Source organism: Dunckerocampus dactyliophorus, chromosome 2, assembly GCF_027744805.1.
Source record: "Dunckerocampus dactyliophorus isolate RoL2022-P2 chromosome 2, RoL_Ddac_1.1, whole genome shotgun sequence".
Taxonomy (NCBI): domain Eukaryota; kingdom Metazoa; phylum Chordata; class Actinopteri; order Syngnathiformes; family Syngnathidae; genus Dunckerocampus; species Dunckerocampus dactyliophorus.
In genome coordinates this window covers 555,986-581,447 of record NC_072820.1, presented here as the reverse complement: position 1 = coordinate 581,447, position 25,462 = coordinate 555,986, and the positions used below count along the sequence as shown (strand labels likewise).

Genomic DNA, 25,462 nt, shown 5'->3' with positions numbered 1-25,462 from the left:
GACGTGCTGGCATCACCTTGATGCCGCTGCGACCCTGCTGCTTGAGTAAGATGTTCTCAGGCTTGAGGTCGCAATGGATGATGCGGTTCTTGTGCAGTGAGTCCAGACACTGCAGGATGGAGTGTGCGAACTTCCTGACCAGAGGAAGACTGAAGCCCTGGAACTTGTTCTTCTTGATCAGCTCGTACAGGTTCATGCTGAGCAACTCAAACGTCATGCAGATGTGGTTCCGGAAGGTGAAGTTCTCCAGCATGTGGATGACATTCATGCTGGAGTCTTTGTCCTGCTTCCTCAGGTGCTCCAGGATGCGGATCTCCTCCGCCGCTTGCCGGTGGAAACGCTTCTCGTTGCGGACCATCTTCAGAGCCAAGTGTGTCTGCGACTTGTGGTCAAAGGCCTTCACCACCTGAAGGTGACGTGAAGAACAAGCGGATTCAAGAAGAGTAAACTGCCGCTCTCTGTACTGCAGTGACCATGAAGTGATGGAGTGAAGCTACCTGCCCAAAGCTGCCCTTGCCGATCACCTTGAGGACTTCATAGCGGTAGGCAATGTGGTCATGTGGTACGTGAATGTAGGAGCCCTGCTCGTCATCGTAGCCTCCGTTGTTGGCGCCTCCCATCACGCCTGACCTCTTCTTCGCATTCGGACCCACAAAATACACTATGTGGGGAACAAGCAAATGATTGGTACCTAGAAACCATGCGACACCGCCCGACCCCGTGACCCTCACCCTCAGGGTAGCTGAAAACTTCGTGGTGTTCAAAGGACGACATCTTGGACATGTACTGCTTCATGGCCTGCTCGGGCGTCAGCGGGGTGGGCTTTGGCTTACTGTCGACAGCCTTGTGAGCGGCCACGCCCTGGCGGCTGTGGTGGGGGGGCTCGGAGGCCGTCGTCTGGCGGTCGGGGGGAGGTAGGCCCGGCCGGGAGGCGACCAGCGGGGCCAGGCCGTTGGGCTGGGAGGTCAGAACCGGACGCTTATTGGTGTTCTCGTCAAACAGCTGCGTGATGTGGACCTGCGACAGCGGCACGGCGTCCGACATGGCGGCCTTGGCGCCCCCCTGAGAGAAGACAAACATTTACGACTTTTGTCTCCGAGCCGTGTGAGTCACTCCCTGTTGCCATGGTGACCAGCACACCTGGCTCCTTTTTAGATAACAGCGTGCATTTCATTTCACTTCATCTTTCTCTGTGTGTGTGTGCGTGTGTGTCAGCTGCTGCTATTATTAGCGGCACGGCTGTAAAGCTCAAAGCCTCCCAGCAGCTTCCCTAACACGCACACAAGTCAACAACTTGCCTCCTTTGACCCTACCGTCAGTGGGTTGAGGTTGTTGTTGCGAAGTGGTGGCAGCGTGACGGGCGATGTCGTCAAAGAGCCGCCGTGACCGGGAGAGAAGACCGGCTCGCCCACTTTGCCTGCCAGGAAAAGAAAGCCCAAGTGTTCATTAGAGGGTTGGGCATCATTTACACACATTATCCCACAGCCCTGCCAAATCGCTACTTTTCAAACCATGCCCAAACTGGTACTTGAAAGAAGAAAACAAACACATTACGTCCATAAACAATGTGTTTGGATTTTTAGTTGCAGTTTTATGAGAATAAACTTGAGGAAAAGTCTTTTTAGTAGCATAGCAATGAAATATTAAAGAAAAAATGTTGAAAGAAAAAAAAGTCCTAAGGAAAAACTAAAGAAACAAAACACCATTGTGATTTTTGGAAAATTAGGTTGGGGGGAAAAAGTTATAATATGGCAAGAAAGCCATAATCTTACAAAAAGTTTATTTACAAAAATGCACAACGACGATTTGAGGAGAAAGTTGACATTTTTGGGAAAAAAACGGCAAAAATGTTAAAAAAAAAAAAAAGTTGATAATAATAATAGGCGTTTTCTTGAAATATCTCATTTCGGAGCATATGTACATGTGTTTATTAATATCAAACTGGCAAAGTTGCATCCTTTCATTTTTCACGATATGGCCCTCGCTGGAATATACGGTTAGGAAAATCAATATGAAGCAAACACAAATGGTTAGTGCTTTGGTATGCAGCATGTCACAAAAGCAGGCAAAAATGTCCATCACTGTTTTCCAAAGTCAAAGCTGAAGATAATAGCACTGCTTTGACGGATGACTAAGGACATTTAAAAAATATTCACATTTGAGAGGCTGAAATCAGAAGATAGCAGTTGTATTTCTAAATCAAGAAAACGATGAATCAAATGGAAAAATAGTTGTCCATTAATTGGAGAACTGCTTAATCATGGATTAACTGTTGCAGCTCTAGTGAGGATGAAATGAGTAGTAACTATTTGCTTAGTGCTATTGAAATGAGGTACAGTCGCTACCTCGCTGTATTGTGTGTTTTCCTAATAAATCAATAAGTGATGCCTGCTTTGTGGTTGACTATGGCCTATTATTAGTCCAAATATATTGAAAGACAAGTCCTATGTAGTATTGTGGTCATTAGGCAGTAATGTGATGAGACATGACATGACCTTTTGGTTTGGTCCACTTGCGTACCGTTTTGGTTATATTTTCTGCTATTTTTCTCATCAAATGTATTACTAGAGTGATCTAAGCACTTCACGTGGAACAAAACTCCTGTGGGCGAGTTTCCGCACAGACTCCTCTGAGTGTCGGACACTACTGACTGAGGGGGAGGAACGCTAGTAGCTCGCAGGCATGACAAATGGGCATCATGGCAAATGCAAGCGAGAAGCCTGAGCTGGAAGATGCTCCCATCACACTACGGTCTCCTGTTTGGGAACACTTTGGCCTCCCCGGTAAAATTACGGATGGACAAATCCAAAGCTGTTTGTCGACATTGTTCCACGGATATCGGGTATGCTGCAAAAAACACGTCTAACATGTTGGCACACTTAAAGTGGCATCATGCGGCAGTGAATGTTACATCTACAAGAAAGAAAAGCAGCTTAGTGCAAACACCCATACAGTAACATCAGCATATAAACGACCTCTAGCAGGCAACTCTGAACGGGCCAAAGCAGGAACACATGGTATTGGAGTTTTTATAGCCACCAGATTACGACCATATTCAGTTGAGAGCGCTGGCTTTAAGTACAGTCATGGAAAAAATGTTTAGAGTGCCCTTGTTTCTTGTTCATTTGAATGCCTGATACAACTAAAAGTTACCTTTTTGTTTAGACAAATATAACAATGACAACAAAAATAACTCATAACAGTTACATTTTTTGGCAGTACAATGCTATAGCTATTCATGGAAGAACTTAAGCAATTTTGGTTATCAAGAAAAGCATGGAAGTTGCTAGATATCAACTCTTAAATTCAACTCTGATGATCTGTACTTGCTATTGTCATCATATTTGTCCAAACAAATGTAGCTGTAGTTGTAGCAGGCATTACAATGGATCAACTGAAGAAACAAGGGTGGTCTAATCATTTTTTCCATGACTGTATATGATTGAAGTTCTTTAACCTTGCTACAAAATACCATCACATCCTCCCTTTAGCCAGAAAGTTATACCAGCACTTTATGAAAAAGCTAAAAGTGATGTCGTCAAGGAGCTATCGCGTGTGCCCGCTATTTCACTTACGACAGATGGTTGGACTTCATGTGCAAGAGCTACAGAATTTACAGTAACTGTCCATTAAGTCTAATTTATTTGAAATATCACCCAAATGGGTCACTTTTATTTTTTTAGAAGTTCTGTTTGCATTTTTTTTTTTTTTTAAGCATTTTGAGTCATTTTTTTCCTACCTTTTTTGTACTGAAAATTAACCGAACCGAGCACTTTAGGAAACTTAACCGATCGAAATTCAAAATTCCTCCAAATTGAGAGGAGCCAGATGAGGTGGCTTGGGCATTTGGTCAGGATGGCGTTCAGGGCACATCCGACTAGTAGGAGGCCTCAGGGGAAGACCCGGGACATGTTATGGAGCTATCCACACGGCAGGTCAAAACAGCAACGTATTTTGTGGTTTCATCTTTTCATCCACATGGAGACGGCGTTCTGGGCAGCCGTGGAGGCAGAAATTGTTCATTGGGGCGGCCAAGGTGGGACCACATAGAGGTGACAAAGTTGATACCTGAAATGTCTCCACTCAGCTCCGCTACTGGTGCAGTGGCCAATGGTGGCGCCACGTACAGTTGTGTTCACAAGAATAGCAGTCTAACATGAATAACCAGATCAGTCAGTGGTTTTGGTGGAAATGATATTGCTACATCAAATCAGGTACCAGTAGGTGAAGCAGAGTCATAGAAAACCAACATGTCCAACATTGACGACATGCACGCTCCTGAATCTGTCTAATTGAATAACTGATTGAAAGGGGTGTGTTCAAAATAACAGCAGTGTGGAGTTCAATGAATGAGGTCATTTGTTCTGTGAAAAAACAGGTGTCAATCAGGTGGCCGTTTTTTTCCCAGCATGGAGCCAGATCATAATGTAGGAGCATTTCTCTCTGAAAACCTGAGAAAAATGGGTCCTTTCTGACAGAGTTCTGAAGAAAAGCATATGTTGATTATAACATTAATTAGTCCCACTGTTAAAAAATAGAAATTCACTGAAGAGGAGCCAATGTGCCAAAGAACACATCGACAGGCCGAAAGACTAATGGAGAAACATTCTGTGGACTGATGAATATAAGATTGTTGTTTTTGGGTCCAAGGGCTGCAGACAGTTTGTCAGACGACCCCCTAGTATTGCATTCAAGCCACAGTGGTGCAAGCATTGTTTCTCTTACTATGGTGTTGGCCTATGTATCGCACACCAGGGATCATGGATCAGTTTGCATGTATCAAAATATTTGAAGAGGTCATGTTGCCTTTTATGCTGAAGAGAAAATACCCTTGAAATGGATGTTTCAACAAGACGACAACCACAAACACACTAGTAAGCAAGCAACAACTTGGTTCCAGACCAACAAAATGGACTTTACGGATTGGCCAGCCCAATCACTGGACCTTAATCTGACAGAAAACTTGTGGGGTGACATAAAAAATGCTGTTTCTGAGGCAAAACCAAGGAATGCAGAGGAGTTGTCAAATGCTCACAGGTGCCAGAAATTGGTCGAGTCCATACAACACAGATGTGTGATTAAGCAGACTGCTGTTATTTGGAACACAACTGTACCTCCGCCCCTGGTTCTGGGTGTCCTGAAACTTTATTTTTTGAGAACGGATTCCAGAGTGGGAAAATCTGTGGGAAAAACGCCAGTTTGTCGTTTCCGTGTCGACGAGCAAATTCGCTACTTTTTGAAAACTATGATGTCACCGACCCATCGGGACAAAAAGCCAAGATGATACAACAATATTTGGACTAGTCGACATTCTCTTGTTATTTTGTTGTATCATACTCCAAAGTGACTGGCAGAAGTAATTCTACTTTGTCATAAATCTAGACGAGCCTTGGGAAGCGGACGATGATGGACCTATGCGCATGCCGTTCCTCCTTCTATAGCTTGGTGTGTCACGTGGTTCTGTCGGCATGGCTGTTTACAGCGCCACACGAAGGTGTGCCTTGTGTATTACATCCTTATCACCTAGTGATCCGTTCCCATCTGGATGCAACTATGTTCTAATCCGGCAGTGTGGAAAATCCCAGAAATGTTTCCGTTTGGACAGGGCCTATGTCTCTCAACTGGCCTCGGGATCCGCTGGATTAAGGATTGAGACAATTTCACCATTTTGATACCGAGTTTCGGTACACATCCCCAGTGTTCGTTCATCTATTTACATGATCAAAAACCTGCCCCCCAGCTGCTGCCCATCAGGTTGGCCAGCCTCTGATTGGTTGACAGACTACCGTTCGTTATGGGAATTCTAGCTTGTGACCAAATCTTTTCTGGTGTCTGGACAACCAGCGAACTACTTGGTTGGTGTCGTCTCTGCCTTCCTGCATTTGCCACACCAACGTCGTGTGTGTGTGTGTCACACTTTCAAGCAGGCAGATGGCGTGCGGCTGTAATCTGAAGGTGACTCGTAATCCTAACGATGACCACGCCAAGCACCTCCAACCTCCCACACCAATCACCAGCAGAAACCAAGCGAAGAGCCGAGCGACACCCAACACACCACGCCATCTTGAAGATGTACGCGCAACAGCAGCGTGATGCATTCATGAACCCGACACCACGCTGGAAATGCCAGAGCGGCGGCGAGCACGCCCGGCATGCTGCTGAACTAGATGAGTGGGGAAAATGTGTCAACGCAAGCATACAAAACTGTGCAGGTCGTAAAAAGACGACTTGTTTCCTGTCGGTACCGTGTGTCATGTGACCACGCAGGTGAGCAAGTGGCCCACCATCCTTCTACTTTCACATGGCCCACATAAGACGCCTGAAGGTCGGCTCGTGTCTCCACCTCTTACTAGTCTCTTCAAGGCACATTTCAAAATAGAGGCCTGAGTGTGTGAGCCAAGGTATTGTAATAAGAGTAGCCTTAGAAGTAACCTGTTTGTTATTATACAGCTAAGACACATTGCTTTCCATTCTTCTCTTCGCCTTTAAATCAACTCCTATTTATTTTTTTCAACGTGCAGCTGGATTTCTTGGAAAGGCTTAGCATGAATCCGTCAACAAAAGTGTTGTCATGATGTCACACGATAACGCTGACAAAACAGCACGTCGTGCAGATGCAACTGTGATGACAGCAAAGCAACATACATGCAATTTCAACGACTGTCAACACGATGTTTACACCGCTGCTACGACTACATGCTAACGTTAGCTGCTAATGTTAGCACCCTCAGATTAGAGCACATTTAATGACTATTTTTGCCTCTTAGCCTACTAGCTAGCTAGCGTCTTGCAGCCCTCCCTTCAGTGCCTGTCTCAGCTTCGAACATTTTTATTCACACCGGATCACACAGATCTGGGGCCCGGGACAAGCCCCGCTACATCGGCCGTGCTCAGGCGGCGTCCACTCGGCTAGAGAGGCTATGCTCACCCGTCGGGAGGACCGAGGCTCCGGGCTTCTTGGTTAACATGGCGGCCGCTGCTCTCGCTCCTCTGGGCACACACACACATACACTCACTCACTCACTCGCGCGCGCGCACACACACACACACACACACACACACACACACACACTCACTCACTCACACAGGAAACCTCCTCTTCCTCCATCTGCTGCTGCTCCTCCTCTTCCTCCTCCTCGCGCCGAATGTGGCGCTCAAGTCTTGGTGAATTAAACTCAAACTTGTTTGTCACACAGAGCTCTGAATGATGATGACTGATGATGATTGCAGCACTCATCAATACTTGACACACCCTGCCACTGTGCCTTCTATAATATCAGTGACTGACATGCTTCAAGATTCAAGAGTTTTATTGTCATATGCATAGTAAAACAGGCAGTTATACTATGCAATGAAATTTTTATTCTGTTCATTCTCCCAAGCAAAGAAAGAAAACACAAGAAAGAATAAGAACATAAGAAACATAAATACCAATAAATTAAGTAACAACAGAAGAGACATCAATACAGATAAATAATACAAGTAAATGAATAAATAAGTAAATAAATAAATAGTGCTATGAGTGTGTGAGTGTGTGAGTGTGTTGCGTGCGGTGTGTGCGAGTGCTTTGTTGAGAAGCCTGATGGCCTGTGGGTAAAAGCTGTTTGCCAGCCTTGTGGTCCTGGACTTCAAACTCCTGTAGCGTCTGCCTGACGGTAGGAGTGTGAATAATGAGTGTTGTGGATGTGTGCTGTCCTTGATGAGGTTGTGTGTTCTGCGTAGGACTCTAGATTTATAAATGTCTTGCAGTGAGGGGAGGGCTGCCCCAACAATGTTCTGTGAGGTCTTGATCACCCGCTGGAGTGCCTTCCTATCACGTGTTGTACAGTTACCGTACCAAACAGTGATGGAGGCGGTAAGGTGAGGTCCTCGCTGATGTGTGTGCCAAGGAACTTGAAGGTTTTCACCCTCTCCACCTCAGTCTCATCAATAAACAGGGGTCTATGCGGCTCCTTTTCCCTTGTTCTTGGGTCGATGATCATCTCTTTAGTCTTATCTGTATTGAGAAGGAGATTGTTATCACGACACCAAGCTATGAGGTCCGCCACCTCTCTTCTGTATGATGTTTCAACACCACCAGTGATCAGTGTGTATGAGGAAAAAGCAACACATCACAGACTCCACTAATTTTTTTTTCCCGCTGACTCACGGGTGCTCGGTGAAGACTCGAGTTTCATGACTTGGGAGCTTGACAAAGAATTGAGTTTCAAGACTCGCGGTTGCTTGACAAAGACTCAAGTTTCACCGACCCGCAGGCACTTGACAAAGACTTGAGTTTTATTGACGCACAGGTGCTTAACAAAGACTGGAGATTCACTGACTTTTAGGTGCGCAACAAAAAAATCTGTTTTCACTACTAACGGTCGCTCAAGGAATACTAGAGTTTCATGGGTCCTTAAGAGACTTGAGTTTTACCAATTCACGGGTGCTTGAGGAAGACTTTAATTTCACCGACTCACAGACACTCGACACACTTGTTAATCAACTCACAGGTGCTCAAGGAAGACTTGAGTTTCACAACCCATTTGTGCTAGACAGAGTTGAGTTTCACCGGCGCTAGGCAAAGACTCGAGTTTCAATCAATCACGGACGCTCAACAAAGGCTCGCGTTTCATGACTCACGGGCGCTCGACGAAGACTCGAGTTTCAGCGACTCACAGGGGCTTGAGGAACACTCAGGTTTAATCGACTCGGGTGCTTTACGAAGACTTGAGTTTGACCAACTCACGGGTGCTCAACGAAGGCTTGAGTTTCACTGACGCACATTTCACAGAGCACCTGATTCGCTTGAGAGAGTGAGTCCTGACAACTGGAGTCAATTAAAGGAATTGAGTTTCCCATCACTATGTACTCTCAACTGTCTTCATACTGTGTGTGCGTGCGTGCGTGAATGTGAGTGAACTCGGGTTTTGAATGAACTACGGAGCAGTGTAATGTGTTAAAGTATTTGGTTAAGTTTGCTGTTTCCAAAAACAGTAACAGTGAAGGTCCTTCCTATTCCTCTTGTATCATGAAGATATTTTCCCATCGTCAGGTCACATCATGTAGCTAACTTCATATAAACATTTAATGATGAAAATGAAAGAATGAACTATCTAGTGTGGTAACTGTCACATGATACAAGCACTATACTGGAAGATGTTGACTGTTGCTGCCTTTGACGTCCATAAAGTGGAAATGAAATTGATTGAACGGTCAAATGCATCAATTAATCAAATGATTAAAGCAGCAGACTGCTGCCATCTAGCGGCCATTAAGCACCTGCACACTTTAGGCTTTTATTTTGAAAATGGCGGCATCTTCCATGGCGACTGGAGAGTTTGTCCATAGCTTCATGGAGGGTCTGGCCAGGAAAACAGGGCGTACTGGTCTACAACCAAAACCACAACCACAGCCAGTCGCCCAGCTCTGCAGGAGGAAGAGTCGTCCAGGTGCAACTGTGCACAGGTGTGCATCTTCTCCTTTTGGCTTGTGTCACCGTAATCTATGCAAGGCCGTTATTAATGAGGGTTTTTATTTCTAAGCAGAGCCCAGGAGAGAACAGTGCGTGTCACCCAAGTCAAGTCTTTCCCATCTTTGGAGATTGTTCTGGACAGGTGAGTTAGCTGGTTGGTGATTGGATCATTCAGCCAATGAGCTGTCTGCTTTTAGCATCTTTAATGTGCAAAATGTATGATCCTTCAATTTGTATCTACATTACCCTCAGTGGATAAAGTTGGGACATCCGTGATCTACTGAGTTCTTGTGCCAAGCTTCGTCAAAGTTTCATGGAAATCTCTTTAGCATTGCTTTGCTTGATGGTCCAGCGTCTACTCATTGTTTTTCTTGTTCAGACTGCCATCAGAGATCCTGATGAAGATCCTGTCCCACCTGGATCCCGCCTCACTGATGAGCCTCAGTCACGTCAACAAGCTCTTCCACCGGCTTGCCAACGACGAGTAGGGGTTATTTTGTGGCCGCCCCGTGTGTGGAACCTCGGCATTGTCTACCGGTGAGCTCCTTTCACTGTTCGTAGTGTGGCATGGTGCAAGATCTACATGGCCGCCTTCCCTGCTGAAACATGGAGGCTCAAGTCCACGGACAATGCTGCGGGCAGGGCGGAGCCTCAGGAGGGCTCATCAGGCGGCTGGAAGAAGAAGTACCTGTGGAAGATGGGCGGAGAGCACCTGGGCAAGTGGGGGAGGGAACTCGGAGATGTCAACCCGTTCACAGGACTGCCTCAGAAGACTGAGTGGATTCTCAGGTACCAGCATTGTCCAAAGTCCCGCTCAGGCCTGTCGCACGACGACATGTGTCCATGCCAGAAGTTCACTCTTCCGTCTCCCAGGAACATTGTCTGGGAGCTGACAGTGCTTGATGTCTTCGGCCGGGTGGTCACCCCGGACATCAGCAGGGTCTCCTTCTTCAGTACGTCTGTGACGCTGTGCTGGAGTGGAAACCACGCCATCCAGTATCCTCACATCAGCAGCATCCGGCTCTGCGCCGTGCGGAGGGACGCACTCAGGAGGCCCAGTCCCCTTTGGGGCTCACTCATCTGGAGGGTGGACACCGGGAGTCGCCCCGATTACTTCCTTGGCAAAGACAGGCTGGTCCAAGTCATGCGCCTCTCACCTGGACTCGTCCTTGGCTTCTGGAGGGTAAACTCACGTCCTTCTTGAGCCTTTTAGCTGAACAACCGTCTTCGCTTGTCAACATGTCAGTACTTGTGTGTGTGTGTGTGTGTGTGTGTGTAGGGTCGGAAGAGTGTGGCCTTCATCATGGTCAACTTACACTTGCACAGGCTGGTGGAGAGGAGCCTGCTGGGATCTCCAGTCAGGTAGGTTGGTACGCTTCCAGAACTCAGATACACCGTATGGATCGATATGGACGGTGCTGTCCATGTCAATCTGGAAGATTTTTTTTTTTTTTTTTAACATGATGTGTTTACAAAATAAAATGCTCCATGATATGTGTGTCTCCACCTCCCCTGCAGTCCGTACTGGGAGCCTGAGGGCGAGTGGCGTGGTGATTTGATGGTGCGCACGTACGCGCTGCACTTTGTCCTGCACAACAGCGTGTCTGAGGTCATGGTGGCATACTTCCATCCTCTTGTCTGCAAATCAGGTCATCTTCTCATGTTTTAGCTGCTGCCTTTTCATCTACCTGATCTTATTTCAAGTCACGCCCAACAGCATTACGACATTTAGAGGTGGATGTAATCTGATTACCAGATGGGGACTACCTGGTGAAGCTGCGGGCCATCAGCACGACCAACTTGTCTCAGCACCGACTGCTGCTCGGACCCCTCAATCTTCCATGGGAGAGTGAGGCTCTGGAGGGTTCTGTGGAGGTAGGAAATGCCGTCCCGTCACGCAGGGTACCAGGAAGAACGAGACACGGCGCTCATGTTGACGTCGGCGTGGCGTCATTCTTTCATTCTGGCCGCATAGATGTGCTGCGTCATGGTGCTGACTCTGCAGGAGGAGGTCCACAAGCCCCTGTGGTGCGTCAGCACGCCCGTCTGCGTCAAGACGGCGAGGAAGCCGGCCTGCTCGGACTACGTCGGCAAGCACTTCCTGTTGGACTACAAGGACGTGCACGGCAAGGTGAGGGTGAGTCTTGTCTGGCTGAAGGAGCAGAAGCAGTTCTTCATCGTCAGCCTTGTTGTCAGGCTCTTCAAAGACGACAAGCACTTCAGTGCCAGGTACTGACCCAACTCTGGCCGTGGCCTGCGTTAATTTTCCTACTTTTGTATTGATTTGACCTTCTTTTCGTTCAACCGTGCTGATGAAGCTCCATGTCAGTTCCGACTCTTAGATGGAACACAAATTCATTTGAAAGGAAATAGTTGTGTTTTGTTCCTCGTATGTGTTCTAATAAATCAGCAAAGCCGCTTCTGATGCCGGGCTGGATGTGATGTTCTGTGTATGTGTAACCCGCCCTGTTTCGGACCGCCCGCACCAGGGCTCGAACATAGGACCTTTGCAATGGGAGGCGAGAGCGCTGACCACATGGCCAAATGTCCGGACTGTCGACCACGTGTTCAGCACAGCTCTTAAGGCAGAGGGAGTGAGGTTTACCAACGTACACTTGCACAGCCTCACTGGCTGGCATCCGTGACACATGGGCTTCGGCTTTACATTAGGGGTGTCCACCTACAGATACATTGAAGACTGCGAGGGCCACTTTGATGACAGTGGATCCCCACTTTTTGCAGGTGTTCCAGGATCACCAGCGGATGCGGACAATTTGTGAGTAATTGATCCACTCATAAAAATGTCTATTTTTAATGCACGGCTCGTCTGGAGCTGTCTACTAAAGGTAAAAAGCATATTTGGACAGATGTAAACAGCTATTCCATGTTGGAAATATTCCATTTATATATAAATATCCATATATATATATATTATAAAGTGGCATATTTATTTAAATTTATCTCAAGTTATTCAAAAAATGGAGGACCCCTGACTTTTCCCTGCGCTTTCATTGCGAATTTTCCCCTTATTTTGTTCACTGCACTGTGACAGGATGTAACGCAAAGCGTGTTTATTGTGAAGGCCGGAAGCGTGCTGTTTTGTCTTTGGGCTCGAGACGACTGTGTGCTAATAAAAGTGCTGCGCGAGCTTCGTGGCTGCGATTCTTTCGTCGTGGCAGCTCATTAAGCCACATATCTGTCAGTGTCGAAGAAAAACCGACACCGATGTGAGCCCTTGTTTTCCATGTTCCATCAATACGTGAGGTGAAAGAAGAAACCCAATCAGATGAAACACATTTATTTTGTTCTCTCTCTCTCGTTCTCTCTCTCACAGACACCCTTGAAAGTGACACAATCACAAGAATGGCACCAACGACGACACAAGTCTACAGTGCTGAGCATCAGTCGTAGCAAAGTGCGTTCGAGCGGCCGCACGAGCTCCGGCGTCCGTGGGCGGAGCTTAGAGCACCGTGCGGCGCAGGAAATTAACATTTACACAAACGACGTTTTTTTTTTGTTTTTTTTTTTTTTGAAAAAGTGTCTTCCACACCATTGACGAGTAAAAACAGTAGCTACGCAGTCGGAATATGTACACAAATTTTGGGCCACTTGTGTCAGAGCAAGTGGCGCCAGAACCTCGTCTGTCCCGAGTCACGTGCAGAATCGCTTTGAGCACACATCTTTTCAATCACCCATTCTCCTCATCAGTGCTAGGTGTCACCAAAATAAAAGCTTGGCTTTTCACATTAGTGTCAAATTCGAGCAGCAAAAGCGCTTCGTTCATGCACACAGAGATGTTTACACACAAAGTTGGAATTGAAATGAACAACATTTTACACTACGCTCTGATATCTTAAGTCCTGGCCGGTGTCGGTGCCAGGGGTCGAATAAGGTGGGTCGCTCCCATGTGATTTAAAAAAAAAAAAAAAAAAATCCTCATGTTGAGGAAAAATATATACAGTATTTAATTCTACGTGACAGCCACCAGGGGGCGCAAATCACAATTCATATGATGCTGCTCCTGAATGACAAGGAAGCCAATTATTGATGCATTAAATGTTTTGTATTTTGTTGAAGTAAGCAGTCAAGGTTCATTAATTTATGTCAAAGATAAGCTTGTTTTCATCCTTCAGGACCAACAGGGTGGCATGCTGGGGTTTGTTCCCTTTGACCAGAGTGCAGCATGACCAGCAAACATCCGAGCTAGGACCACGAAGTACCATTAGCAACATTAGTAATCAATGTTTGTCATACTCTTTGTGGGCTCCGTTGAGTGGGCGGGGCTTGTGCACATAGCGTTCCCATGTGTGCGGGAAGTTGGCAAGCAGGTTGGCGTGCTCACTGTTTTTTTCCGCTTCTCCTGAGTGTTAAAAAAAAAAAAAAAAAAAAGCATCTGACTGTCCTCCAGCGGCTCGGACAATCCCGTGTAAACATCCAATCACTGGACAGAGCTGGTTAAGGGGGCAGGCGGTGATGGACAATCTGTGATGGCTCCTTAAGGCAGACCTCGTCTCTCGGCACCGATTATGCGCGGAAGCACATTCACAGCCTGCAAGACGAGCAGCAGGTGGTCAGTCAGTCAGCGGTGGTACGCGAGTGGCATCATGCGGACATGCGACTCACGTGCGCCGCCATTATGTCTTGCTGGCGTTCTCGTAGATGACGTCGGAGGTGATGGCATGCTGCTTCTTCTGCCACATGAGCAGGACACACTGATGGATGAAGACGTACTGTTCCTGCAAACGGCGCCGCAGCATCGTCAAGTCCTGAACAAAGCAACAGCAGTCGGGAGAAAAGGATGTGGGCGTGGCCTCACCTCAGTCTGCACCATGGAGAGGCGGTGCGAGCGCATCTCGGACACCATCCCCAGGATGTCCACAAACTCGTGTTCTCGAAGGTGCTGCAAGAGGCGGTCCAGAGCGATGAAGGTGCCGGTCCTGCCCACGCCGGCGCTGTGCTCACAAACACATAATGTCACCTTGGCAACAAAAAACATACACTGCTTTGATGAGACCTCCCCCCCGACCTGCAGTGGACTACGATGGGGTCCTTGGTCCTGTTGGCCTGCTGACGCACAATGTGGACAAACTGCAGGATGCTCTCGATGGCGTTGACTGTGGGAACGCCGTGATCCGGCCACGAGGTGTAGTTGAGGTGAAGGATGTCCTGAGTCTCATCCGCCTGCAGGGGCGGCAACCAAACACACATTAAGTCACCTGCGTTCGCCCTCTAATAGCGGGAGCTGGAAGTGCAGACAGGAGTTGGCGCTCACATATCCCAGCCTGAACTTCCTGATGGTCCACTCCGGGGATTCGCTTTCAGAGAGCATCTCCACGCTGATCTCGCCATACATGACGGGCTCGTCGGTGAACGGCCAGTAGTGGTCGCACTTCACCTGGAGGACGAACGCAATTGAAAGCACGGAAGGGGAGACATGGGGGGGGGGGTAAGACTCACCCTCCGCCGCTCATTGCACTGCGTCAGCATGACCACGATGGGGGACTTCTCCTGAAGAACCATCTTCCAAAAGTCGTTGCGGGTCTCGGGCAGCGGGCCCTGGGTGGCGATGTACTCTTTAGGATGTTTGTAGCCCTACGGAGGAAGGCACAATGTCACGTTGGAACGTTGCTCTCCCTCATGGAAGCTTGTTGGGGACGGTGTCCTCACAGGAATGTAGTTGGCGTTGATGTAGTCTGCACCTTCATCGTTGTGCATGGACATCAGCTTCACGCGACTGAAGTCGTCTGCAGGGAAGATGGACCATTGCAGGTGATTTTTAACGTCTCTTCCGTGTACCTTGTGCTAGTTTGATGCAGTCATTCATGTTTACCGTGCAGCTACCTGACCCGGCTTCATGCTAGCACTGGATCACTTCAGGACCAGTGCTACGTAAGTTTCTTTCTTACGTGAGTAGGCCTGTCACGATAACAAACTTGGCAGGTCGATAATTGTGCTACAAATTATCATCGATAATCGATATCGACAGCATTTTGAGACCATTTTTTTCATTAATTACATAGCATAAAATTTATGCCATTTAACTGTACTGAATGGTTGCATTTCTTTTGCAATGTAGCGAGCGACACGGTCTGTGAGCGTGCACCGTTCTGCTCCATTTACATTGCTGACCAAACGCCTCAGTAAGCGTTGGCTGTCGGGACGAAGGCTACATAATACAAGATGGTCATGTTCCCCTGCATCCTCGTCACTACTTTCGATTTGACGGTGTTCATGCGCTCACCTTGTTCATTCTGTTGAAAACCCAAATATTCCCACACTGGGTGTAGTAACACCTCGCCATGCCACACCGGCTAGCAACTAGCTTCACCACACACTTGCTGACAATGCCTCGGGCCACTAGCCAAAGGTAACACTGCATATTGGAGCTGCCGCGTGTCCCGTTACATGCATTTATCAGCTGCCTCTTTTTATCCTCTTATTTGCCTAAAAAGCATTTTTAAGCCTAAAAATGTCTAAACTAATGAAAATACAAGTAGTATTGTACACTGGTCACTAGGTGTCAGTAATGTTGGCTGAGGCACACAAGCACCAGACTTGGTCGCTGGAACAACGGGCTTTTATTGCAGCTTTAAATGGTCTCACAACAGGCATAATAATTCCTAACACAGGATACTGATTGCGGCCGTAACCCACATCAAGATAAAATTCAACTCTCAACGCCTGACCTCCCTTCCTGTCCACCACCGTAACATATTTACAGCAACACACATGAGCATGAGTCTTATTTTCTCTTATTATGTCTACTATATTGGGTAATAGGAGTGTAAAGGTGACTATGGGGTGTTATTTCATGTATACAGGGGCTCTAATAATGTCAAAAACTTTATTTAGAAGGTTGTAAACAGGTTTTCTGTCTTATTTTCTTTTATTATGTCTACTATATTGGGTAATAGGAGTGTAAAGGTGACTAAAGGGGTGTTATTTCATGTATACAGGGGCTCTAATAATGTCAAAAACTTTATTTAGAAGGTTGTAAACAGGTTTTCTGTCTTATTTTCTTTTATTATGTCTACTATATTGGGTAATAGGAGTGTAAAGGTGACTAAAGGGGTGTTATTTCATGTATACAGGGGCTCTAATAATGTCAAAAATTTTATTTAGAAGGTTGTAAACAGGTTTTCTGTCTTATTTTCTTTTATTATGTCTACTATATTGGGTAATAGGAGTGTAAAGGTGACTATGGGGTGTTATTTCATGTATACAGGGGCTCTAATGTCAAAAACTTTATTTAGAAGGTTGTAAACAGGTTTTCTGTCTTATTTTCTTTTATTATGTCTACTATATTGGGTAATAGGAGTGTAAAGGTGACTAAAGGGGTGTTATTTAATATCTAGAGGGCTCTAATCATGTTAAAAAGAGCATTTAGAAGGTGGTAAACAGATTTTCTATGCCAAATGTCTTATTTTCTCTTATTATGTCTACTATATTGGGTAATAGGAGTGTAAACGTGACTATAGGGGTGTTATTTCATGTCTAGAGGGCTCTAATCATGTTAAAAAAGAGCATTTACAGTAGATGGTGGTAAACAGGTTTTCTACGCTCTAACTACTAAAATATTGCATTTTATAAATAAGGAATCCTACTTGGTGAAAATGAAGTTATGACGGTCTGATGTGGAACCAAGGAACCAGCATAAAGGAGGGATGACTATAATGATTTTATTCACTTGTTTTACAGTATAGAGTCATTGCACAGTGTAGCAGTAGACTTACTGTATGCAAATGGTGGAGATGGAGTGTATTAGTATAAGACAATAGCAAGTGTGAGTGCAATATAGTGTGCATGGAAAGGTGGTAGGTGGTGGCAGGTACTCACAGGGGAGGATGTTGGTGTAGCGGTTCTTGGGTCTGTTGACGGGCAGGTCGGCTGCGTCATGGGAAAGATCCAGTCCGACACTCTTCAGCTCCTGAAAGCATCACGTTTCCCTGAGTTCAGCTAAAGTGATCAGTGATCAGCATATGCTTGCAGCCTTATCAACACACTGGGCTTTGTTTGCACCTCAAACTGCAGAGAGAACTTGTAGGCCGAGTCTTTGCTCATTTCCTTGAAGTAGGCGTCAAAGTCGTCCAGCTGCACGGGACTGCAAGCGCAAACAGGCATCATCTTTACCATGCTTATTTATTGATGACGTTACCAGGTGACACACACACAGGTGTGCTGTCGTCATGTTACCTTGTTAGCTTCCGTTTCTTTAACGCGGTCTTGCCCCTACAATACAAACACAACAAGTCAACACGCTCACCTGCAGCCACGCCACTCAACACACCAACGCACACCATGCGTGCTTGAAAGAGTCCAATATGTTGCTCACGTCTGCGTCAGCTGCATGCATTCTAACACGTGCATGAAAGAAGGGAGACATCTACCAGGAGAAAGACAGGCAGCATGCAGGCAGCGTGGTTAGCATGGTTAGCATCGGGGCAACATCCACCACCGCTACCTTGCAAGCTTTCAAAGGCTTCTGGAAAAGTCTGGTGACTTTCTGTCTACTTTCCTTTGACTTCACGCCACCTCATGATGATTATACTCTGATGTGCATGTACAGTACATACAGTATATGTAAATGAACACACCATTTTTTGGAAAGCTAAGGTCTGACCTGATGGACTGAGGCCATATCCACACTAATCGTGTGTGGATCGATACTGAAAAATCAATACTTCCGATACTCTCTAAAATCCATTCTCAAATGAAAGTATCGATACTTTTGGTCATTTGAGGTCATGTTTGTCTGAATACTAAGCGGATCTGTGTGTGAATTCTGAATTAAATTATTCATTCTTACAATAGTTCTTAATAATTCATCATTGTGTGTTTTTGCGTGTTTTTATTGTTTTAAAATACCATTTTAACATATTTGATAAGATTCCGTCCTGTTGTTTTTGTTGTTGTGTAAGAGCTTGGCTATATTGTGTATCACCCTGCTACCTCAATATACTTCAGGCTTCAAATGACTAAATCATCATCAATAAATAATTCACCATGTAAATCAAGGAATATACAGTATGAAAGAAATCATTTGGTCATTTATTACTTTAATTATTAAATTACTTTATTGAAATTATTAGTGCATTTCATATCATAGCATCAAAAATCGAAGACAATTTAAATTGAAATAAACTATTTGTCATTTGTTACTCTAGTTAATTATTAAATTATCCATTATTAATTCAAATAATTTACATTAATAAATATATGAATTGGATTTAATTAAACTGCAATAAATCAATTGTCATTACTAAATGATTTTTAAAAATTCTTATTGAAATTAATTTTACATTTACTGCATTTCATGTCCTAGAATTAAAAAAATACAAATTAATAAAATGAATCATTTAAATTCATTAGTAATTTAAATACACAATTTAATAATGCAGTTTATTACTTAAATTATTATTTTTTTAAATTTATTTGATTTCATTAAATTCTTATTTTCTTATTAAGTTTTTAAAATAATTTAATTAGTTACATTAGTAAATTACTTAGTTAAATAATTTATTTGAATTATTAGGGCATTTCATATCAGCATAAAAATGCAAGCCAATTTATTAATTAAATCTAATTCTTTAAATACATTTTTAATTAATTTATTTAAGGAATTTGATTTAATTAAATTGTCTTGTATTTTTAATAATAATGTGTTACTTATATTAAATTATTAGTTTAATATTAATAATTTTGTTAATTATTAATATAACTAATAATTTAAATAAACATATTTAATAATAAAAAGAAATGTGTTAAATTAGTTTATTTAAACTATTAATTTAGTTAAAGAATTTATTTGATTTAATTAATAAATTGGCTTACATTTTGTAATTATTAATCTAAGGAATAAATTAATGATTAAATTGTTAGTTTATTTAAACTATGAACTCAGTAAAATTATTAATTGTTATTTGCGCATTAATATTAATTGGTAATAATAAATCAATAACTAATTGTATGTTTTTTAATTTTTACTGATTAAATGATTAATTTATTTAAATGACTAATAAATGGTATTACGTTTGCTATGATATGAAGAAATACACTACTTTTTAAAATTTACCAGACACATGAGGTGAATTTATACTCATATCCATATCGGATCTGTGTCGCCGATACCAGCCCGAATTTTACGCTCGATCGGATTGGAAGTGAAATCAATGGTATCGCACATCACTATCCCACACAAACATTTTCAAAAATGTCCCTCTTCTCTGGTGTTTTAAAAAAAAACAAAACAAGGCAAAACACATTGATGCGCATTTTGACCAATCAGAAGCCTGAAAAAGCAACCAGCTGATTTGCTCGCGCATTTCTTATGACCCTGCCTTTTTTTGGGTCCAAAATGCACATTTATGAATCGGGATGCCCGATAATATCGTCCGATGTTAGCATAAAAATGAGATAACGGCTCATATCGATATTGTTTAGTAGTGCTAACTACGAATGACAAACGGGTACTGCTGCACGCCCTTTACAGCCTCCGCAGGAAAGGGAAATCCAAAATAAGAGCAAAAAACAGGAAATGCCGTGGAAAAGTAAATTGGGAAAAACGGAAGGTGACATAAAGCTTTTCCACACATCCATACTCGTGTGGTCACGGCCTGAGCCTCATCATGCTGTCAATTTCACCAGACTTTTCCTTGAGTGACGGTTCTGGTGGGATGTGCCGGGTTCTGTGCTTCTGCCGGGACGGGACTGGATGGGACGGCATGGGCCCCTGACGTGCAGGCGCTTACTTACCAGGGATTAATATAAAAAGCCAAAAGATAGTCAGTCCAAAGGCAGGACGGCAGTAGGGTAAGGAAGGCAAAGAGGCTTCTTCGCCTGGGGGGGTGTCAAATAGAAGAGACAAAAAATAAAGAGACGCCAAGGTATAGTGCTCCATTAGTAACCAGGCACATTAGCGCTCAACACACACTTCATGAGTCATGCAGTCTGTTTGTCCCTGCTGGACGCCAACGGACGCTCTGTCTGCCTCACAACCTCCAGTCTCAATGTGTGACATCACCGTGTCCCCCCCCGCCCCACAATGCAACACTACAGTCGCCTCTGATGGTGATCTCATTCCCGTACGGGACAAACGTCCCCGTGTGAATGCTCTCCACCATCACGCAAACACATCTTTACACCGATTCATGACAGAAATACGTCCTCTCAACAGACCTGCCACATGGACCCTCCTTCGTCATGGTCACATTACTGACACCTAGTGGCCAGTGTAGAACACTACATATCATCGCCACGTCTTTCAATGCCTTATATTCTTTGTATTTGACTTCATTCAGGCCAGGGGTGTCCAAAGTGCGTCCCGCGGCACAATCTAAAAATGTCATTTAACAAGAAAAAAATGGAAAAATCTGCAGTAGTTTTCCAAGAATAAAGTAAAAAAAAATTCAGAGAAAAATGTTGTAACCGAACTAGAAAAAGCCATCATTTTTGCAATAACGTAGTACAGTATATAGAACGGCAATTTAGCAGCAGTATTATGACAAACAATGAAGTTTTGTTCATTTTTGTAAAATTAGATTGCGGAAAAAATTATACGATGAGAATAAAGTCAAAATCATGAGAAGAAAATTTACGAGAACAAAGTTGGAAAAAAGCAGAAGTGTAAAAAAACCCTGCTGTATTGTAATGAGAATAAACTCATAATGTTTTAGTAGCACTATTATGAGAAACAAACAAAACAATGAATAAAGCTGTCATTTTTGAAAAATTAGGTTGTAGAACAAGTTATAATATTACAGGAATAAAGTCATCATATTATGGGAAGAAAGTCATAACATTATGAGAATAAAGTCATCATATTATGGGAATAAAGTCATAAGAATAAAGTCATAATATTATGGGAATAAAGTCTTCATATTATGGGAATAAACTCATAAGAATAAAGTCATAATATTATGGGAATAAAGTCTTCATATTATGGGAATAAAGTCTTCATATTATGGGAATAAAGTCATCATATTACAGGAATAAAGTCATAATATTATGGGAATAGAGTCTTCATATTATGGGAATAAAGTCATAATATTATGGGAATAAAGTCATCATATTATGGGAAGAAAGTCATAATATTATGGGAATAAAGTCATAAGAGTAAAGTCATAATATTATGGGAATAAAGTCATAATATTACAGGAATAAAGTCATCATTATTATGGGAATAAAGTCATAAGAGTAAAGTCATAATATTATGGGAATAAAGTCATAAGAGTAAAGTCATAATATGATGGGAATAAAGTCATAATATTACAGGAATAAAGTCATCATATTATGGGAATAAAGTCATAAGAGTAAAGTCATAATATTATGGGAATAAAGTCATAATATTACAGGAATAAAGTCATCATTATTATGGGAATAAAGTCATAAGAGTAAAGTCATAATATTATGGGAATAAAGTCATAAGAATAAAGTCATAATATTATGGGAATAAAGTCATAACATTATGGGAATAAAGTCTTCATATTATGGGAATAAAGTCATAAGAATAAAGTCATCATATTATGGGAATAAAGTCATCATATTATGGGAATAAAGTCATAAGAGTAAAGTCATAATATTATGGGAATAAAGTCATAATATTACAGGAATAAAGTCATAATATTATGGGAATAAAGTCATAATATTATGGGAATAAAGTCATAATATTACAGGAATAAAGTAATCATTATTATGGGAATAAAGTCATAAGAGTAAAGTCATAATATTATGGGAATAAAGTCATAATATTATGGGAATAAAGTCATAATATTACAGGAATAAAGTCATAATATTATGGGAATAAATAATATTATATATGGGCACATTTGGGAATAAAGTCATTATGGGAATAAAGTCATAATATTACAGGAATAAAGTCATCATATTATGGGAATAAAGTCATAATATTACAGGAATAAAGTCATCATATTATGGGAATAAAGTCATAAGAGTAAAGTCATAATATTATGGGAATAAAGTCATAATATTATGGGAATAGAGTCATAATATTACAGGAATAAAGTCATAATATTATGAGAATAAATAATATTATATATGGGCACATTTGGGAATAAAGTCATTATGGGAATAAAGTCATAATATTACAGGAATAAAGTCATCATATTATGGAATAAAGTCATAAGAGTAAAGTCATAATATGATGGAATAAAGTCATAATATTATGGGAATAAAGTCATAATATTACAGGAATAAAGTCATCATATTATGGGAATAAAGTCATAATATTACAGGAATAAAGTCATCATATTATGGAATAAAGTCATAAGAGTAAAGTCATAATATGATGGAATAAATTCATAATATTATGGGAATAAAGTCATAATATTACAGGAATAAAGTCATCATATTATGGGAATAAAGTCATAAGAGTAAAGTCATAATATTATGGGAATAAAGTCATAATATTACAGGAATAAAGTCATCATATTATGGGAATAAAGTCATAATATTACAGGAATAAAGTCATCATATTATGGGAATAAAGTCATAAGAGTAAAGTCATAATATTATGGGAATAAAGTCATAATATTATGGGAATAAAGTCATAATATTACAGGAATAAAGTCATAATATTATGGGAATAAATAATATTATATATGGGCACATTTGGGAATAAAGTCATTATGGGAATAAAGTCATAATATTACAGGAATAAAGTCATCATATTATGGAATAAAGTCATAAGAGTAAAGTCATAATATTATGGGAATAAAGTCATAAGAGTAAAGTCATAATATTATGGGAATAAAGTCATAATATTACAGGAATAAAGTCATAATATTATGGGAATAAAGTCATAATATTACAGGAATAAAGTCATCATATTATGGGAATAAAGTCATAAGAGTAAAGTCATAATATTATGGGAATAAAGTCATAATATTATGGGAATAAAGTCATAATATTACAGGAATAAAGTCATAATATTATGGGAATAAATAATATTATATATAGCACATTTGGGAATAAAGTCATTATGGGAATAAAGTCATAATATTACAGGAATAAAGTCATCATATTATGGAATAAAGTCATAAGAGTAAAGTCATAATATGATGGAATAAAGTCATAATATTATGGGAATAAAGTCATAATATTACAGGAATAAAGTCATCATATTATGGGAATAAAGTCATAAGAGTAAAGTCATAATATTATGGGAATAAAGTCATAATATTATGGGAATAAAGTCATAATATTACAGGAATAAAGTCATAATATTATGGGAATAAATAATATTATATATAGCACATTTGGGAATAAAGTCATTATGGGAATAAAGTCATAATATTACAGGAATAAAGTCATCATATTATGGAATAAAGTCATAATATTACAGGAATAAAGTCATCATATTATGGGAATAAAGTCATCATATTACAAGAAGAGAATTTACAAAGATTATTTGAGGAAGAAAGTTAAAATATTTGGAAAATTAGAAATAAAACCAAAAAAATGAGAAGACGATGCAACTTGTTTGTTTCCTCTGATTGTCCACCACGCACTCAAACCTGACCGACTTCTAGAAAAGCATCGGTGTCCAAAGTGCAGCCCAGGGGCCATTTGCGGCCGCTGGCTCGTTTGTTATTGGTACCAGGCACAGTCTAGCAATAAAATATACTAAAATGCGTAATGTAAAAAGATTGTTGTGAATATAGAATAACAATAACACAAATATGTGTCCAAAGAACAGTTTTTAGCCTTTTTACCTACAAAATAATATCTACAAATATCTAAATGCCTTGAAGGTTGGAAGGTCTGTCTCTGTCAGGCACAAACAAAGCGGAGGTTGCCCACAGCCACAAACACGCTGAGCTCAGTGATGAAGCCAGACTGACTGACCGTCTTTCAGCTCTTATATTAATCACTCTTTCAGCAGTCATGTTGTTTAGCACAATTGAACACATCAGAGGCCAAAAACAACATTTTGCTCCTTTTTAATCTGCCAGCTAATCCTGAGTTTGGGCGGCAAAACCCAAGAGGCAGGGCAAGCTCTGAGATGAGCTCCGACGTTTTAGCTGCTAATCTGCCTCGCTCATCCCTCGGCCTGGCCGCTACTTTGACACCCACACTGAGGATGAGATGAATGCCACTCAGACCCCGCCTCCAGCATGTGACAAACATCAAGGGGAAAAGCCTACCAGTTGTACGGGAGCTTCCTGTCTCTGTCGAACGAGGCGAAGTTGACGAAGGCCTCCCCGCCGCACTCTCTGGAACACACGCGCACGCATCACAAACCTCATCCTTGAGGGGACAGGAGCATTGCTTCAAGTAGCCATCATCCTCCCCCCTTCTGTCTTCTACATCTCACAGTAGGAAAGCTGCGGTCACCATGCTTTAGTACCTGCTCATCTGCAGGTGCTTCTTGCGCAGAACCAGAAGAAACAGAACCAGCAGGCTGATGAGCAGGATGGTGAGCACAGCGAGAGCCGAGATGGCGGCGACGCTGGGGTTCATCTCCTTAGCTGCGAACACATACCCATACGTTTCTCATACTATGCGTCATGTGACTGATATACCTACCAACCTACCAACTTAAAAGTTTACAGACACTTGACAGTAACATGTTTTTAAATGTGAATTCATACTGACTGACATGACACGAGGCGTGAACATTACCATGGACAGCCACCAGAAGGCGCTCTAGGCTTGTGACAACAGTAAGATCGGGAGCTTGGTGAACTTCCTTCGCAGTAACTTGCTTGCTTGTTGGACTCGCTGGCTTATTATGCGACTTATAGTCCAGTGCCACTTATACACAAAATATACAGTACCGGTCAAAAGTTTAGAGACACTTGCTCATTCAATAGCATGACAAAGTGACTCCAATCTTTTGACTGGTCCTGTATATACAATGTAGCTTGTTTTTAAATGTGAATTCATACTGACTGACATGTAGCAAGACGTGAACATTATCGTGTACAGAGGCTTGTGACAACACTGATGTGGAATGAGATCAGGAGCTCAGTGAACTTGCTTAGCAGTAAC

General features: G+C 42.3%; 3 protein-coding genes across 8 annotated transcripts in view; 1 reads left to right on the top strand and 2 right to left on the bottom strand.

The window, feature by feature from the left end:
• The window catches only part of dyrk2 (dual-specificity tyrosine-(Y)-phosphorylation regulated kinase 2), a 9,798-nt gene extending 2,658 nt beyond the window's left edge, over positions 1-7,140 (bottom strand). The window contains exons 1-5 of one of the 2 annotated variants that reach the window (XM_054759672.1): positions 6,929-7,140; positions 1,299-1,417; positions 732-1,062; positions 498-661; positions 17-406 (exon numbers count right to left, since the gene is read on the bottom strand). In XM_054759672.1, the coding sequence (XP_054615647.1) occupies positions 17-406; positions 498-661; positions 732-1,062; positions 1,299-1,417; positions 6,929-6,968 (1,044 nt within the window). In that variant the 5' untranslated portion in view covers positions 6,969-7,140. The remainder of the gene's footprint in view (positions 1-16; positions 407-497; positions 662-731; positions 1,063-1,298; positions 1,418-6,928) is intronic. The other variant, XM_054759681.1, reaches the window with a different exon arrangement.
• The window catches only part of LOC129171237 (F-box only protein 15-like), a 22,899-nt gene extending 5,538 nt beyond the window's left edge, over positions 1-17,361 (top strand). The window contains exons 3-12 of one of the 4 annotated variants that reach the window (XM_054759711.1): positions 9,318-9,447; positions 9,525-9,596; positions 9,834-9,938; positions 10,016-10,243; positions 10,328-10,637; positions 10,734-10,816; positions 10,973-11,103; positions 11,211-11,329; positions 11,430-11,683; positions 11,944-17,361. In XM_054759711.1, the coding sequence (XP_054615686.1) occupies positions 9,335-9,447; positions 9,525-9,596; positions 9,834-9,938; positions 10,016-10,243; positions 10,328-10,637; positions 10,734-10,816; positions 10,973-11,103; positions 11,211-11,329; positions 11,430-11,683; positions 11,944-11,956 (1,428 nt within the window). In that variant the 5' untranslated portion in view covers positions 9,318-9,334 and the 3' untranslated portion in view covers positions 11,957-17,361. Of the gene's footprint in view, positions 1-9,274; positions 9,448-9,524; positions 9,597-9,833; positions 9,939-10,015; positions 10,244-10,327; positions 10,638-10,733; positions 10,817-10,972; positions 11,104-11,210; positions 11,330-11,429; positions 11,684-11,943 lie in introns of all 4 variants that reach the window. The other 3 variants (XM_054759703.1, XM_054759693.1, XM_054759719.1) reach the window with 3 other exon arrangements.
• The window catches only part of ptpro (protein tyrosine phosphatase receptor type O), a 20,327-nt gene continuing 8,230 nt past the window's right edge, over positions 13,366-25,462 (bottom strand). Inside the window, exons 15-27 of one of the 2 annotated variants that reach the window (XM_054759650.1) lie at positions 24,819-24,939; positions 24,616-24,684; positions 20,207-20,290; positions 17,648-17,683; positions 17,474-17,555; positions 17,291-17,381; positions 15,122-15,198; positions 14,912-15,046; positions 14,727-14,849; positions 14,481-14,635; positions 14,271-14,406; positions 14,078-14,190; positions 13,366-14,003 (exon numbers count right to left, since the gene is read on the bottom strand). In XM_054759650.1, coding sequence (XP_054615625.1) covers positions 14,089-14,190; positions 14,271-14,406; positions 14,481-14,635; positions 14,727-14,849; positions 14,912-15,046; positions 15,122-15,198; positions 17,291-17,381; positions 17,474-17,555; positions 17,648-17,683; positions 20,207-20,290; positions 24,616-24,684; positions 24,819-24,939 — 1,211 coding nt within the window. In that variant the 3' untranslated portion in view covers positions 13,366-14,003; positions 14,078-14,088. The remainder of the gene's footprint in view (positions 14,004-14,077; positions 14,191-14,270; positions 14,407-14,480; positions 14,636-14,726; positions 14,850-14,911; positions 15,047-15,121; positions 15,199-17,290; positions 17,382-17,473; positions 17,556-17,647; positions 17,684-20,206; positions 20,291-24,615; positions 24,685-24,818; positions 24,940-25,462) is intronic. The other variant, XM_054759659.1, reaches the window with a different exon arrangement.